The following is a 17,809-nucleotide window of genomic DNA, read 5'->3' on the forward strand; positions in this document are numbered from 1 at the left end:
TATACCAGTGGTTCTCAAACTGTGGTACGTGTATCACTAGTGGTACGCGGGCTTCCTTCTTGTGGTACGCGAAAAAATACACTTTTACCCTTAACAATTACATGATCAGCACCGGCTGTTCCCTGAAGAGTATGATCACATCGGTGCAGTGCTTAGAATGTTTACTTTAGTGCATCGGGTTATCAGATCCTAAAAATAAGGTGTGCGGCAGCGGCGATTGCGAAGCAGATACGCGCTAGAGATGCACTTTTACAGACCAGTACTGTTGTGTTGGCATTTCAGTTAATACAAACTCAGGAATCTGCCCATGCTGCATCATTGGTAGAATAGCTATCACAAATGTGTTAAAAAATGTGTTCGTAGTTGTGTAAAATAACCATAGACTGTAAAATATATGGACGTAGTGTCCGTGACGTCACCCATAGGTTTTTAAAGAGCGCAAAAGAAGCCACAGGTAGGCGTGGCCAACCGTCGCCATTTTGTTCGCGCGTCATCACACCCACGGCGGGATACCAAACAAGGGCAAAGAGGCGGAGAGTGAGCGGAGCTACAGACACCTGCTGACAGTTTGCATGGACCTGGTTCAGACACACTTTACTTTGGGAAAACGCTTAATACTTTATCACCTGTGACTCGTTTGTATTCTGACTACTTGTGCTTAATTGTACACTATATCAATAAAGTGTTTAGACTTTTAAAAACACTGCTGTAACACATTGAGCCACTAAACATTGTTCTTATGACGTTTTTCAACAGGAGGAAAACGCGAATTACTTCCAAACACTTCAGATATAGTCCGTGTTAGTTAATGTAAGACTATTGATGAAATCCAGCATAACACTGTATGACAACACTTCAGATGACTGTTCTAGAGCCTACAGCTAATCAATCTGTCAGATTCTGGAGTGCATTACAGCTCTAAATATAAATATAAACGATAAATGATCTTAAATAAAACGAATACATGTATAGAGATGGTATATAAGTATGTAACTTTACTCACATGGGAAACGGAGGCCACGTGAATGGTTTGTGAGCACAATTAAGTGCACTCAGCATGACATTCCATCAAATAAGTGTAGGAAACAAGTCCAAAAGGCAGTTGACTGTGTAAAGCCACATAAAACAACACAGAAATACGATAAATACACCGAGTTCAGTGGCTAATCTGCAGGATTCAGCTGAGGTGACGTGACGGCGACCAACGAGACCTAGCTGTCACTCAAGTGGCCACGCCCTTAATTATGCAAACTTAATATAACTTAATATAAAGGAAACGGATGAGTTCTAAAAAAATTCACCCCCCTCACAGTTGTCATGAAGGGTAATATTAGCTGTATTAACCAAAATCTTTTTTTGTACCAGGCTGTAAACACCTTTTTTTCTGCTCTAAAGTTGGCCATTCTAACAGTGGGCTCAATTAAAATTTGCTCTGTTTTGGAGCCAGGAGCGGCCACGACTAGCGGAATTTCGGATGAATTGCAGTTTTAGTTACTTCCGTATTGGCTTCCTGAGAGAGAGCGGGAGGTTGCCGCTTGAAAATAACGCATGTTTTCGATATGTTACTTGTTTTGTAAAGTTTGTTTTGTTAACTAAAAGTGGCTAATGGTTCATTTGTTACCTCAGATTTAGGCTAATTAATCTTGATGTGAATCAAATGTCGCGGGACAGAAATAGACTCAAGCAACATGCTTGAAGTTTAGAGCTATAAAATAATTAAAGTTAATCTCTGTGTGCGGTAAACACAAACTCCAATAATTAATCTGCCTCGTCATTATGGTGGTACTTGGAGAGACAATTTTTTTCTGAGGTGGTACTTGATGAAAAAAGTTTGAGAATCACTGATCTAAACTATAAACTGTTATCCCAGTACTTGTGTGTTATTTGACTATAAGTTCATAACTAACTCTTAAGATTAAAGACTTTTTAAATTAATAAACATATGCAAATCACCATTATTTATAACTGTTGCGTGGGTGTTGAGATCCAGATCTTTTATTGATCAATTGTGCAGCTTACACTGAATGCATTAATACAGGCTAAACAAGTAGTGACAGAAAACACCTTTAATAACCTTAAAAAATAACACATCCAATAACCTAATAACATTTATAGGATGCATTTATACATGTGAATTGAATGACGCGAGATGTGATCTCTCTGGGATTGTTACAAATTTAGGATTAATGTACAAGTAGAAAAAAATTATTAATCCACAGCTCTCATGTGTTCCAAACCATTGGTTGTGATCCGTACGAATCACAGGTCAACGGAAATCTTTTACACCCCTAATTTATAATGTACTTAATTATTGTTTATGATTCATTTTTAAGTACTGAAGTATTGCATTATTTACAAAGCAGTAATTTAAAAGTAGTTTGTGCTTATTAAGAACATTCAAAATGAGTCAGTAAATGATTGATAAACGATTGGCTGATTGATAAGGGACTACGCTGAAAAGAAAATGAATGAATGAATAGCAATACTAACTCTGTATGTTAATAAACCCTTTATTGACACAAACTCCCCCAACTTTGTGAGCTCATCTAAAGTGAGGACTATTCACTGTATGATTTATGAATTCCTTATAAATGACACGTAAAGGCTCAGTTATATTTTAAACAGCAAACATAAACGACTGATTCAGAACAAAAAAAATATCAGTAACATTTTAGTATAAGTAACAATTCACACCATTTCCCTCTGGCTTATTTACTTGGCTATTATATTAACATTTTATTAGAACTTATAAAGCATGATCTTTTTCTACATTCATAATCCTACCAATACCTAAATCCAACTACTACCTTATTAAATATAAATTAGCAGCTAGTTTGTAGTTTAATGAGCTAAAAGTCTTAGTTATTTGTTTTTTGATAGTGTGAAGTGCAAATTAAAATAAAGTTATGTAAAGTAATGAATAAATCCTTGCAATCACATCTAAAAAAAACAAAAACAATTATTTTACAGTTTGCTAAATGTTTAAACAATTATATAAAAAATAGCTAAATATTTGTAATGGAAATAAATTAATAACAAATTATGCAAATACAATTATTTTGCACATTATAAGTGTGCTCCTTAGCCAAGAATACAGCATTTGTAGTTGTATTTATAAACTACATACTAATGTATATCAATGTAGAGTTAAAGCTTATAAAATCATAAACAAACCATCTGCAAATGCGTAATAAATTATTTATAGTGTGCAGTTATTATAGTGTTACCATATCATCTGCTCTGTTTTAATGATCATTTCCGATGTCTGACCAGACACAACTAGACCAAAGCGGGACTACGAGGTCGATGGCAGAGACTACCATTTTGTGAATTCACGGGAGCAGATGGAAAAAGACATTCAGGATCACAAGTTCATCGAGGCCGGACAGTACAACAACCACCTGTACGGGACGAGTGTGCAGTCTGTGCGAGAGGTTGCAGAAAAGGTGAGTCAGTTCAGCTTGTTCGGAAGTAATAAAGGAATTTATGAGTGCAATAAAAAAAGTTTTTTTATTTTTGCGAGTTGCGTGACCTTTAGATTTGACACCGTTCATGCATCATGTTTTCCCATGACAATCTTAATTTCATTTTTCTTCTTTTTTTAAGGGCAAGCACTGCATTCTGGACGTCTCCGGCAATGCCATTAAACGGCTTCAGTTGGCACAGCTTTACCCCATAGCTGTGTTCATCAAACCAAAATCAGTGGAGAATATTTTGTATGTTATTTTAGTTGTCAATCTCTCTGTTTAACCTTGATTATATTTGATTTGATTAGTGACGAGTCTTCTATGTGTTTCTCAGAGAGATGAATAAGAGGTTGATGGAGGAGCAGGGAAGGAAGACTTATGACAGAGCTATGAAACTGGAGCAGGAGTTCCTTGAGCACTTCACCGGTAAGGACAGCTGTGACCTTTCTGATAAGTCATTGTCACCTGCGGTTATTTTACTTTAGTTTCCTGAAAAAAAAAAAAGAAAAAAAAACATCTACATTTAAACTGTTTTTTTTGGGCACACGTGCACTATTCACTCCAAAATATAAAATTCTGTCATTTCCTTGTGCCAAACCACTTTGCTTTATGGCAAACAAAAGATTTTTAAAAATTGCCCTTGCAATGGACCTTAATAGGCATAAAAACAATACCGGATGATAAAACATGTTCACTGCACAGTGGTTAGCACTCTCACCTCACAGCAAGAACTGGTTCGAGTCCCTCTGCAAGCTCACCCGTGTTTACATGTCTTTCTTCTGGGTGCTCTGGTTTCACTCACAGACCAAATACATGTGTTATAGGTGAATTGGATGAACCAAATTAGTGTGTGTGAATGAGAGAGTCTATGGGTGGTTACTTGGGGTTCAGGACTTAGTGGTCTCCCAGCGCTGGCTTGCGGCTGAAAAGAGATACACTGGTAAAACATGTACCAGAATAAATGGCAGTTCATTCTGCTGTGGCGACTAAGCTTCAGGAAAGTGAGAGATTAAAACCTCTGAGATCTTTGAAAATATGTTTATAAACTAAATATGTACACACTCACCGACCACTTTATGAATTACACCTTACTAGTACCGGGTTGGACCCCCTTTTGCCTTGAGATCAGCCTCAATACTTCATGGTGAAGATTTAACAAGGTACTAGAAATATTCCTCAGATTTTGGTCCATATTGACATGATAGCATCATGCAGTTGCTGCAGATTTGTCGGTTGCACATCCATGATGCGAATCTCTCGTTCCACCACATCCCAAACGTGCTCTATTGTATTGAGATCTGGTGAATGTGGAGGCCATTTGAGTACAGTGAACTCATTGTCATGTTCAAGAAACCAGTCTGGAATGATTTGCGCTTTATGACATGCTGCGTTATCCTGCTGAAAGTAACAAATCCCCCACACATTACCCCACCAGCAGCAGTCTGAACCGTTAATACAAGGCAGGATGGATTCATGCTTTCATGTTTTGGTGCCAAAGTCTGACCCTACCATCTGAATGTCACAGCAGACACATCAGACCAGGCAACGTTTTTCCAAGTTTCTTTTGTCCAATTTTGGTGAGCCTGTGTGAATTGTAGCCTCAGTTTCCTTTTCTTATCTGACAGTAGTGGCACCCGGTGTGGTCTTCTGTTGCTGCAGTTCATCCACCTCAAGGATTGACGTGTTGTGCATTAAGAGATGCTCTTCTGCATACCTCGTTTGTAACAGGTGTTTATTTGAGTTGCTGTTGCCTTTCTATCAGCTGGAACCAATTTGACCATTCTCCGCTGGCATCAACAAGGCATTTGCGCCCACAGAACTTCCGCTCACGATAGTTGTGCATGAAAATCCCAGTAGATCAGCAGTTTCTGAAATACTCAGACCAGCCCTTCTGGCACCAACTATGCCTTGTTCAAAGTCACTTAAATCACCTTTCTTCCTCTTTCTGATGCTCAGTTTGAACTGCAGCAGATCGTCTTGACAATGTCAACATGCCTAAATGCATTGAGTTGCTGCCATGTGATTGGCTCATTAGAAATTTGTGCTAACAAGCAGTTGGACGGGTGTACCTAATAAAGTGGCAAGTGAGTGTACACAGAATTTATTAGTCAAAAATTAGCTATGCTGCACCACATTGCCCAGCAGTGTTCAGCCTACTGGTTTCACTCTTCCTCACATAGTAGTCACTGCTTATATAAAGTAGCTTTCAGGCTGGATGCAGAAAGCTCTGTGCTATGAAACCCATTCTTTTCAGTGTTTGTTGCTGCACTGACCAAAGCACTAGAGCAGTGATCTAGTTCAGTTTAGTTTTATTAAATATGTTCACTCAACAATCTAAGAGCTGTCAATAATAACCAAGGCAACAAGCAGTTGAATGGTTCATTCAAAAAGAAAATGACCCCGTAGTTCTTCACCCTTAACAAAGTGTATATCACTATCTTCTTTCAGGAGAACACAGAGTATATTTTACATTTTATTCTGGCTTTTTGTTGCTGTATAATGGTGTTGAGTTACTAGCCCTTTTTTGAAGCTTTTAAAAGTGTATCAATCCATGGTAAGTCTTGTTTTCCACTTCCAGTCAGTTACTGGCATTTTGTTATTCTTGTTTGTTTACTCTAATCAGAGCTTTCGCTATGAATGCGTCATTCATCAAGTAAAAGATCAGACAAGAAGTTGTCGAGAACACATTCAGCAGCCAATGTCAGTCAGTGATTGAGATTATAATTTCAATATTTGAAATACTCTTGTTAGAAAAACATCAATCTGCTTCATAAGACTTGGCAGTATTTGGGCTAGTTTTACAATGGATTTATGTGCTTTTTGAAGCTTCAAAAATGAGCCTCCGTTCAACACATTTATTAAAAACTGCTCAAACTGTGTTTGTCTAAAAGAAGAAAGTCATATACACTGATAATGTTTCAAGAGTTCACACTTAGCCGATAATTGTTTATAAAGCTTGTTTGGCATGCTGCACCGGGAGAGAGTCCTGAGCTCATAAGATCCTCGAGCTCGGGGCTCCCTCTCTCCCGTTTGCAACGCAAGAGGGGAGATAGAGCTCAGGTAGATCTCAAGAACTCCCCTGATGTAGTAGCTAATGAACAGATAGGGATTGCTCTTAAGAGATAACTATTTGCTAGGAGCATGTCTATGGTGCCGATTTGGATTAGTCAATTAACTTAAGTTGCATGTTTTTTTGATGGTGGGGGGAAACCGGAGAACCTGGGGGAAACCCACGTGAGCATGGGGAGAACTTGTAAACTCTGCACAGAAACATCGGCTGGCTTGGTAAGGACTAGAACCAGTAACGTTCTTGCTATGAGGCAACAGTGCCAACCACTGGGCCACTGTGCCACCCATCTAGGAAAGGAGGAGAAGTAGGGGTGGAAGGAGGGATTCTTCAGAACGAAGATGGCTGTCATATAGAACTTGCGGTACAGACCATTTAGAAATCATCTGATTGGTGAATCATAAGTTGAATAATGCGGGGCCGGCTGCAAGCAATCACAAGCATGTGATCCTCCCGAAATTAGTTTATAAATAAACTTCACTTTAGGGGTAAGTTAAAGGGTAATTTTTATTTTTTTGGGTGAACTATTCCTATAATGTATCAGCTGCGTAAAACATATGCTGGATAAATTGGTGGTTCTTTCCGCTGAGGCAAGCCCAGATTAATAGAGGGACTATGCCGAAAAGAAAATGAATTAGTGAATCCCTATAATGCAGGGGTTATCAAACTTTTCAGTCTGTGACCCCCTAAATAATAATGCCAGTGACTCACGACCCCCAATATTGAGATGGTTATATATCTATAAACCTTGCACACAATGGCACACATAAGTTCATCGTTTAATGAGACCATCCTCCATGTTCAGTTCTGGCCTGTATTTAATATAAATGTATGTGAGTGCCGTAAAGGTGTCTGAAAGTTTAAACTGGTGCTATAAAGTGTGCTACATCTGACGCTATTGCTGTGTCTCTATTTTAATAGTTTAATAAAATGAATTAAGTTTTTGGAAATCACCTAACTTAATTGATTAGTTTAGCAGTTTTAGTGATTATAACACACTGTAAAAATGCTGGGTTCCACACAATTCCTTCATGTTGTCCCAACACAAATCTACTAAGTTAACTTAATTGTTTTTACAAATTTAAGTGGATTGAACATAAAATATAAAACATTTGAAGAATTATGTTGATTCAGCTCGTTTTAAAAAAAAAAATTTGAACAAGTAGCAAAAATCATTTTTTTGAGACCAAGAGCAAACATGCTTGTTTGAGTAGCCAGATTATCACATGACTTTAGTGATACTTATCAATGCTTGTTTTTTTATCTTGCCCCTCAGCCATTGTTCAAGGGGACACATTGGAGGAGATCTACAACCAGGTGAAGCAGATCATCGAGGAGCAGTCTGGACCCTTCATCTGGGTTCCCGTCAAAGAGAAATTGTGAGGGGGCCGAAGACAAATAAACCTTACACTTCTTTTAACTTTTTGTATTTTTTTTTAATCTTTCTGTTTCCTTTTTTTAATATTAACATGGCCTGCAGCTTGCATTGGCTTTCCAACTCCTGAGCATAAGAAATGCGTTTTCTTTGGATGGGTTTGGGGTTTTTCCTCTTTCTCTCATGCCTCTCTTTGAAACTACTGTCTAGAACTCGCATCCCAATCTCCGCATGTGGTCCTCCACTGGGAGGAGACGTGCTTGACCAGCGACTTACTGGACAGATTATACGGTACAGATTCCTTAATGTTTAAGGGAGGTGACTTTCTCGAAGGAAAACCAATAAGTTAATGCATTATACACATTTTGGTTTGTTCTTCATTTTTTACCCCCCCAGTATATGATCAGAAGCTTTCATGTCTGTCTCTGGAAAGACATAAAGCAAAACTTTGCACGTTTTTTTGCATGTTTGGATTATTCTGTTTCAGTTAACATATTGTTCTTACGTTTTTATGTCAGACAGATTTAAACCATGTGACTTTCAGCCACCATATGACTTTAGTTTTCTTCTAAAATCAAGCAACCCGTTCACTTTATGCAGCTGATCTGTTTTTGTCGCCAGTACACAAAGAGGATGATAAAAAATTTAATATTTGGCACAAAAGTTCTTCTTTTTATATTAAATGTCTATTTGTCTTAACGATCTGTGTACATTTTAATTAAGGTGCATCTGGGAGTAGCTTTTAGCAGAGGAACGGCTTACGATTATATTTCAAATCCAGGTGACGACATATTCTTACTTCAAAAAACAGCAATGCAAATAAGAGAGTATAAATTGTAATGTATATTCAACCCTCAGTATACTGCCTATTTTGTTATAATGAAAGTCTATATTGAGCTTTAATTGAACTCTACACCTATGGGAATTATTTTCTTTATAATGTCAAGCATACACTCGAATGACTATGCGTGTATGTATATAAAATAAATATAAATAGATATATATTTTTTTTTCCTTTACTTTTACCACCATCACTTTTGTTGTTTCTGGTTTGTCTTTATGCAAAAACACTGACACACACACGCACACTAGGCTGGATGGTGGATTTCCATTTGCATCTGCTCCAACAATATGAAAACAAAACTCAAGTTGGCAGTTTGTAGTATTCAGCTCTCTCTTTGTCTCTCTCTCCTGTGTAATTCTGTCATATTTTCTTTCTCATGTGACGTGCATGATTTCTTAAAGCAATAGTCTTCATCAGCAAGGAGCGGAGGAGAGGGATTTGGCATGAACTGTAAACCTGAAAGGCTGTATGGGAATTGTTGAATGCCCGTAGCTGAAGAGAGATTTGCTTTGCCTTTAACTGTCCACCAGGGGGTGCTGACGGCATCCCCGCTATTTTTTTTTCTTTCGTTTTTTAACTCGGAGATGATTGTTTTCTAAAAGATTGCTTCTCTAACTTGTCATCATGGCTTTCTAACACATTTTGACTAGATAATGTACATAATCTGCCAACTTGATTCATTCCATTTGTCAAAGAGGAGAACAGCTAATAAAAACTTTTTTTCTCATATGCTGTGTTTTTTGAATGCTTTTGTGTGTAGGCTATATATAAAATGTATATATAAGATGTGTGTGTATGTGTATATTATCACTGGTGGGAGGCTTGCGTTGCAGCCTCGTACCTTAGTTCAATTCAGCTTTATTTGTATAGCGCTTTTACAATGTAGATTGTGTCAAAGCAGCTTCACATAAATGGTCATAGTAACTGGAACAGTGTGGTTCAGGTTTTAGTGTTTAAGTTCAGTTCAGTTCAGTTTAGCTCAGTTCAGTGTGATTTAATCATTACTGAGAGTTCAAACACTGAAGAGCAAATTCATCGATGCGCAGCTCTACCAATCCTGAACCATGCGAGGCAGTGGCGACAGCGGAGAGGGAAAAAAAAAACTTCACCTGATGGGAGTGAAGAAAAAAAAAACCTCGAAAGAACCAGACTCAGTTGGGCACGACCATTTTAATTTCTCCGCTGGCCAAAAGTCTTGTGCAGAACCTTAGTGTCCCAACAGTGTCTATATACAGCCATACTGCACTGCTACTTGTGTGATATTGTGTTTATAATACAGTTTGACGGCATAATCACCTATATAAACAAGAAAATCAAACACTGAGAGTCTAAAACTACTTTTGTATGAGGAACTACTTTTTTCCGCCATTTATTCACATCTGCAACTGACGTCAGAACAGCTGAAACTGTTGCTACTTCACAAACGTCATTTTAGAGCTAGTATTTGAATGATTCTCTAGCGTAATGTCTAAAGTGATGACAAAATATTTTGCTCACATTTTAAGATTATAAGGCTTACAAAAAACATCAGCAAATAAAGAAACGATCTTCAACAACTTGACAACACGTATTGCAAATAAACCGAAGAAACGCGCTGCAATTAGTCACTTGCAAATATCAACACAACTTTACTGTTTTAAGGGGACCCAAAACAATAGGTTACTGTTCATAACCCCGGTTCCCTAAAACATCGAGTGGAGAGATCCACCTATGGGAAGGCATCCGTGCCTGACCTCTGCAGAAGCATCCAATTGCACCAAGTCTGGCTTGACAGACAGAAGCGCGTGCCCAATGGCAGGTAAAGAACCGCCCCTTTACCTGTGTGCATAAATCATTCTGCACGCGCTGCTATTCCTCAGTGAGCATATTCGCTTCTCGTGTAGCAAGCGGGGCAAACTTGGTGGATCTGTCCACTCGATGTTTCAGAGAACTTTTCATCATCTTTCATCATCTCGTGTTCGAGATCCACCTATGGGAGATATGGACAGCTCCCCGGTTGCCCAATACACTCACAGCGAGGCCCAGCAAGCCAGCGGACGGTCTCCTGAAAGGCGGTGCATGACACGTCACAAAGCATGTGGTAACATGCGTTTGAGGACACCTGAAAACACAATATGCTGGAGCATATATAATATATATGTATACAATATATGTATTTGTTTGTACATATAAAATGTATATAATTTGTGTCAGGTGAGGGTATGATAACACTTAGGGACAAAATTAAGCCAAGTTAGACCAACTAGGCTCAAAAAGTTGTTAAAGGCATGCGGCACAGGGCTACGAAGAGCCCACACCTGAGACAGAATGAGCTACCGGAGTCTGAGTAACATCAAGACGGTAGTATCTGACAAATGTATGTGGAGAGGGCTAGCTTGCAGCGGCACAAATGTCCTGCAAGGAAACCCCTCTAAATAGAGCCCAAGAAGCAGCCATGCCTCTAGTGGAATGTGCTCTGAGGCCCCCTGGAGGCTGCACTCCCTTAGATTCATATGCCAGAGAGATGGCTTCCACTAGCCAATGAGAGAGGCGTTGATTAGAAATGGGATTCCCCCAGTTTGGGGGGGCCCAAGAAATGAAGAATTGGTCACTTCTTCTAAAAGAGCTGGTCCTGTTGATATAGGCCCGCAGAGTTCGAACAGGACATAAAGCATTAAGCCTCTGATCCCCAGTGGAGGAGAATGGAGGAGGGTGGAAAGCGGAAAGCTTTACCCCCTCACAAGAAAAATTAGGGAAGCATTTTGGCATTAAGGCCGGGTTAGCCTGAGAGAAACCTTTTCTCCACTGAGGGAGAATTTAATGCACGAGAGGTGAACAGAGAGTGCATGTAGATCACTGACACGTTTAGCTGAAGCCAAGGCCAGCAGCAGAGCTGTCTTGAAAGACAGATGCTTCAGAGAAATAGCCTCTAGGGTCTCAAAAGGATGGTGAGTCAAAGCATCCAGCACCATGGAGAGGTCCCACTCAGGAACAACTCTTCTAGTGACTTTAAGGGAACGACGGGCACCCTTCATAAATCTACCAATAAGAGGGTGTTGCCCAGCCGTGCTGCCATCAAACCTTACATGACATGCAGTGATGGCTGCTAGATAGACTTTGATTGTAGAAAAGGATTTTCCACATTCCATAAGGCCTTGCAGAAAGCCCAAAATGTCAGCGACTGAGTACTGATATGAAATCAGTCTGCGCTCCTCACACCATTCCTCAAACACGCACCACTTGTAGTCATAAAGGGACCGTGTGGAGGAGGCTTTAGCGTTCTGAATAGTTGCAATAACACGTGGAGAAAGCCCCAGTGTATTTAGGTTTGCCCTTTCACGGGCCTAGCCCAGAGAGCCACCCTGTCTGGACAAGGATGGTAGATTTCCCCATTCGCTTGGGACAGGAGGTCCGTACGTAATGGGAGGGGCCATTGCTGTGCATGCAGAAGAGGAATTATCTCTGCCAGCCATGGAGCCCTGGGCCACCTCGGTGCTATCAGGATCAGTCTCAAGCCTTGTTCCTTCACCCTGACTAGTGTTGGGGTTATTAGGCAAAGAGGAGGGAACGCATAGAGCAGCACATTGGGCCATGGATGAGCCAGTGCGTCCACGCCGAGGGGGGCATCCTCGTCCTGTAGCGAGAAGAACATAGGTCAATGGCCTTTTTCGCGCGAGGCGAAGAGATTGACGTCTGCCTGGCCGAATCTCTTCCAAAGCAGGCCCACTATTTGAGGATGGAGACGCCACTCCCCGTAGAGTGGGTTCCCCCTTGACAAAAGGTCTGCACCCCTGTTCAGAATGCCTGGGACATGCGTCGCCCGTAACGACAGAAAATGTTGCCTGCTCCATACTAAAAGCTTGTGAGCTAAGGCGTGGAGCTTGAAGGATCGCATCCCCCCTTGGTGGTTGATATGTGCTACAGCTGTAGTGTTGTCGCACCGCACTAGCACATGATGCCCCTGCAGGCGGGGCAGAAAATGTTTTAGAGCTTTCCACACAGTGAGGGGGCTCCCATGAGCGTAAAACTCTGCATTCCTCCAGTGGCGCAGCGCTGTTGTGCACGAGCGCGTGACTGTGACATAAAGGGAGAGATTGCATAACGGGCTGAGATGAAGAGATAAAACCCACTTCATGAACGCCCTCATTCTCAAAAGGCCTAGTGGCAGGACATGAATAGCCGAGGCCATGAGACGTTGTAGTCTGAGACATGTACGATACTGTACCCTTGCTCCTTCCCTGAATTGTGAGAGACAATTCAGAAGAGAGAGAATGCGCTCTTGCGACAGGCGCTCGCGCATCGTAACTGAATTCAGCTCCAGTCCCAGAAAAGTCACATTTTGGGATGGAGTGAAACTGCTTTTTGCTCACATTTACCCGGAAACTGAGTGCTTTGATGTGAGTGAGCACACGGAAAGTATTTTGAATTGCTTTCTCTCGCGAATCGACTATGATCAGCCAAACGTCTATGTATGTCAGGATCTTGAGACCAGCTGTTCTCAGCGGCGCAAGCCCCGCCTCCGCACACAGACAGAACGTCCTCGGCCTTAGTGAGAGCCTGAACAGAAGAACTGTGAACGCCCTGGTAAGCGAAACGAAGAAATTTCATGTGCGGAGGATAGATCCTTATGTGGAAAAAAGCATCTTTCAGATCGATCGATGTGAACCAATCGTTCTGATTTACTGAGCCTAAGAGAGAACTGTGTGTTAACATTCTGAAGCTGTATTTCCTCAAATGTTTGTTCAACACTCGGAGATCCAAAATAGGATGAAGAGAGCCGTCTTTCTTTGGAACTAAGAAATAACGAGAGTAAAACCCCTGCCCAATCAGGTGCGGGGGTACCACTCGAACCGCCCCCTTCTGCAGAAGAGAGGAGATTTCGTCTTTCAGAATGTGAGCAGATCTCTCTTCTGTTTGAGAAGAGGGAACTCTGTTGAAATGTGGGGGTCTTTTGGCAAACTGAAGCCTGTATCCCCTGGTTATTGTGTGAATTACCCATTCGGGTGCTGACACAGACTGCCAGGCTGTTACCTGATTCGCAAGTGACCCCACACACACCGGAGAACTGCTTACTGCAAATTCGGCCGGTTTGTTCATTTCTGGTGCAATGGCGCCCTCTAGTGGACAAACTAGTAGTGACATGCAGGGGTTCACAGAAATCTGTTCTTTTGGGAACGAATTCATTTGATTCGTTTGTTTTGAGGTGTATTTTGTGTGTTTTGTGTTTGGGAACACATGGGCCGAAGCCTTTATTTGAGTGAGGGGAACAAAGTTTGAACGGTGTGGTGACACTGCTTGAACACTTTTCCTCACAACAGACCCCTTGAACCTGGGGCGAGAACACTCAATGTCCACTGAACACATGGGGTGGACGACCTCCTTTTGAGCTATTCTCCGTCTTTTGGACAGAAGCTCTGGGGCAGGAAAATAGTCTGTAGGGCTTGTGGCTCATGAACACAGACCTGGCGCCCCCATTGGCTGAACATCAGGCCGGCCGCTTGCTTTTCGGACCCGAGGGGGTTGGGGCAGGGGTTTTTCCCGCGGCATCGGGCGTTGTTCTTCCCCAAGGTTTTGCAGAAGGATGGTTGCCCTGTTGCGAAGGGGGTCTGGTGCGAGGTTTATCCTTGCCCTGATGGAAATTCCGCCCTGTGGCAGGGGGAATAGGGGCGCGCGCTGGGGGCACCTGTCATGGAGCAGCTTTCCTAGGAACACATAATTTGAAGGCTTCATCCTCTTTCTTTTTGTCGTTGCAGCGTTGTTGCATTAATGCAACAGCGGGGCCAAAGAGAGCCTGTCCGGGCTCTACTGGAGCGCCCGCAATTCGCCTCTTTTCACTGTCAGGGAGGCCCGACAGATTCAACTAGAGCGCGCGCTCTCCTACCACCGAATGCGCCATGGAACGCCCGCAGGCTTGGACGGAGGACGGGGTCATTAACTGTGAGAATCTCCTTCGACAGTGATGGGGAGGGGGTTCCCTTGTCCAGTTGCTGTCCCAAGTCATCCAACAGCTCCGCCTGGTAAGCGGAGAGGAGCGAGGAGACATTAAGAGCCCTCACAGTTACGGCTGAGGACCTATAGGCGGCCTGGTGAACAGAGGCAGAAAAGCGGTCCATTTTGTTTGGCAGGACCGGTTTTGGTGGGGCGAATAGCCCGCCCTGAATGGGGCTGAGGTGTCGAGCGTTTGATGGCTCGATTTCGGGTGGGTCAACCATGCCGATCGATGCCATATCCTTAACCTCCAGATCCGCGAGACCTTGTTTAAGGTTAAGCGGGTCACCCCAGTAGTGCTTCATGTGCTTTGCACACGCTAGGAGGACGGGAAAAAGTTGTTTCCTCGAACCTGGTGGAGGCCCCAGCAACTTCCCATCATAAATGTCCCTCTCCTGGACGGTGGCACTCTGTGGAGCTGGCCATTCGATGTTGAGGCGAGCGGCCGCTCGCTCACACACATCTAGGAGGATGGACTGGGGTACGGTCGTGGGAGTGTGAATCTGGGGAGCGCCAGAGGGCGGGATGGCCTCCTCGTCCTCTGAAACACCCAAGAGACCCATGTCGTCATCGTCGCCAGAACCGGCCGGTTCATCAGCGAACAGCGGAACACCCACGAAGATGTCCTCTTCGGGGAACGCAGGATTGGGCTGGTCAGCCCAGTCGAGAGACATAGCGCCCCGGGAGTCCCCCGGCTGAGCGCTGTCGTCACCATGTCCCCCATCTGAATCAGAAAATTCAACACATTGATTCGCTGCAACTTTCATACGACGCCGCAGAAGCTTTTTCTGTAATTTAAGACAATGGCTGCAATTCTCTGGGGTTTCCAACGCCTCTTGAGCGTGCTTGAGGCCCAAGCAGACAACACAGAAGGGGTGGGGGTCCTTTGCAGCAATAAGCGCGCCACACGCGGCCGGGCAGGCCCGTGATGAGTGCTCGGGAGAAGCGGCAGATTTAGAAAGTGATATATCCGAGGCGGGCAGCCGTGGACAGGGACAGGTGTAAGAGGAGCGTGGGCAGCTCGGGATGCGCAACCACAACTAACCTGGTCGGATAACAGACTGTCACGTCTGGTGGAGGCTGATCAAAAGATATGTCCTCCTGAAGACACGTAAATGAGCAGCAGTAATCCAACCGAGTTGTAGAGTTGCAGAGTCAGCGAGAAGCGAATGTTAACTGAGGAATAGCAGCGCGTGCAGAATGATTTATGCGCACAGGTAAAGGGGCGGTTCTTTACCTGCCATTGGGCACGCGCTTCTGTCTGTCAAGCCAGACTTGGTGCAATTGGATGCTTCTGCAGAGGTCAGGCACGGATGCCTTCCCATAGGTGGATCTCGAACACGAGATGATGAAAGAGAACCATGACGAACGTATTATGGTGTATTATGGCGTGACTGTTGCTCAGTAAAATTATTGGTGGTCTTTGAAAGGTGAGTCTTTTTTCGTTTGCTTTAATATCCTGATTACACGACATAATGGAAAGTCACCAGTTTAAAAATGATTTGATCAGCTATAGTTAGAAATTAAGCTGAGTAATGGTTTGTTATGTGGTCTCTTTTGCCATCTTGTGGATGGACCCGTCTTTGCTCTGCTCAGTATGACAGGCTGATGGATATTGACGTGCTGTATCTCAGAAATAATAAATATTTAAAATAGGCACTATCCTTATAAATAAACTGAATAGATGCAATCTAAACAACTATTCTCGGCTGAAAAAGCCTCAAAAGTAAATTATGTTGTCCAACAGCTGCAATATTTGTCAAACTGTAGTAAGTTCTGCTTCTGATCTGCTTCACGCAAGAGTGAAGAGGCTGTAGGAGTGCTGTTATTAAGAAACATCTCATGGCTATCAGCCAATCAGATTCGAGAACCAGAATTGTTGTACATAATACAAATAATGGGGACAAATAATTCACTTATTTACGGTTTGCCAAAAATATTAAAAAGCAAAAATTTTAATTATAGAAGAATCAATATATAAAGATGAACATATCGTCACCTTAGAGCTGTCTATCTTACATTTTTGTAAAAAATGAGTTATTGATATATTCTTATTAAATGACAACTTGTTTACATTATAGGTTGTTTTTTTTATAAGTTGTTTACATTTTAAGACTTTTTATTTTAAAAAGAAATGTTACACACATACTGTTTGCTATGGAATGCAAAAACTTAGAAGCTCAATATCTCAAAATCATTCAGAACGCAGATAGAACATTATAATTCCTAAGTGACGATATAGAAATTTCTAACAGATCAGCAATATTATTAGTAGAAGTAGTAATATTGATAATAATCATTATTATTATTATATGGAAGTAGCTGTATCTTAACTTTTTCTGACTATTTGTATAGTGTATTATTATTATTGTTATTACTTTTTAAATTACAATATTTTTACAATAATTTTGTATTCTTTTATTAAATTTTTTGAGGCTCCCTTTTGGGTCCCAGATCTCTGGTTAAGAACCATTATTGCAAACAATCATATAATTGGTTTCATCATTTATATCCCAGATTCATCTTTATGTTTAAATTATTTATTATAGTTTAGCCATGTGATTTTGAACTTTATTGACTTTCTTCTGTGGAACACAAAGTTATTTTCCTCTTCCAATAGTAACCAACACTTATTACAACATTCTTTGAAAAATCAGATTTTGTCCTCTGCAGAAAAAAAAAAACATACACAGAGAGGTTTGACATGACCTAAACTGACCCTTTATAAGGAGCTGATGATATGATTGGTGATCTGTTCAATCCTATTAAATAAAAGCTAAATAATTTAATAATTTAAGTCTGTGGAAGTCAAACGTGTCGATTTTATTGTAACATTCAAACCTCTCAGGTTCAATTAAATATGTACTGTAACTAAAAGTATAATCAGGTATAAATTTTTACATATACTTTGTGTGGAAAAAATATAGGCTACTTATCATCGCTCTAGTGTAAAACTATGGAATTTGATTTACCCATCAGAAGATTAAAACAAACCAAGAATAAGTTTTGATGAAAAGATTTGTACAGTATAACCTTTTATGTAGGCATTAGTCTAGTCAGTTAAACATGTTTATATTTCTGTGAAGTCT

At 41.4% G+C, this 17,809-nt stretch overlaps 1 protein-coding gene across 51 annotated transcripts in view; it reads left to right on the plus strand.

The window, feature by feature from the left end:
- Positions 1–9,480, plus strand: part of dlg1a (discs large MAGUK scaffold protein 1a) — a 220,569-nt gene extending 211,089 nt beyond the window's left edge. For 50 of the 51 annotated variants that reach the window (XR_012407163.1, XR_012407164.1, XR_012407165.1 and 47 more), the window contains 4 exons: positions 3,274–3,446; positions 3,607–3,716; positions 3,802–3,893; positions 7,811–9,480. Coding sequence is in view for 47 of the 51 variants with exons in the window: in XM_005165898.6 (XP_005165955.2) it covers positions 3,274–3,446; positions 3,607–3,716; positions 3,802–3,893; positions 7,811–7,917 (482 nt within the window). In the remaining 4 variants the exon portion in view is untranslated. 51 annotated transcript variants of the gene reach the window in all.
- The last annotated feature ends 8,329 nt before the right edge of the window (positions 9,481–17,809 follow it).

The sequence above is a fragment of the Danio rerio genome, chromosome 6 (genome assembly GCF_049306965.1).
Source record: "Danio rerio strain Tuebingen ecotype United States chromosome 6, GRCz12tu, whole genome shotgun sequence".
NCBI classification, from domain to species: domain Eukaryota; kingdom Metazoa; phylum Chordata; class Actinopteri; order Cypriniformes; family Danionidae; genus Danio; species Danio rerio.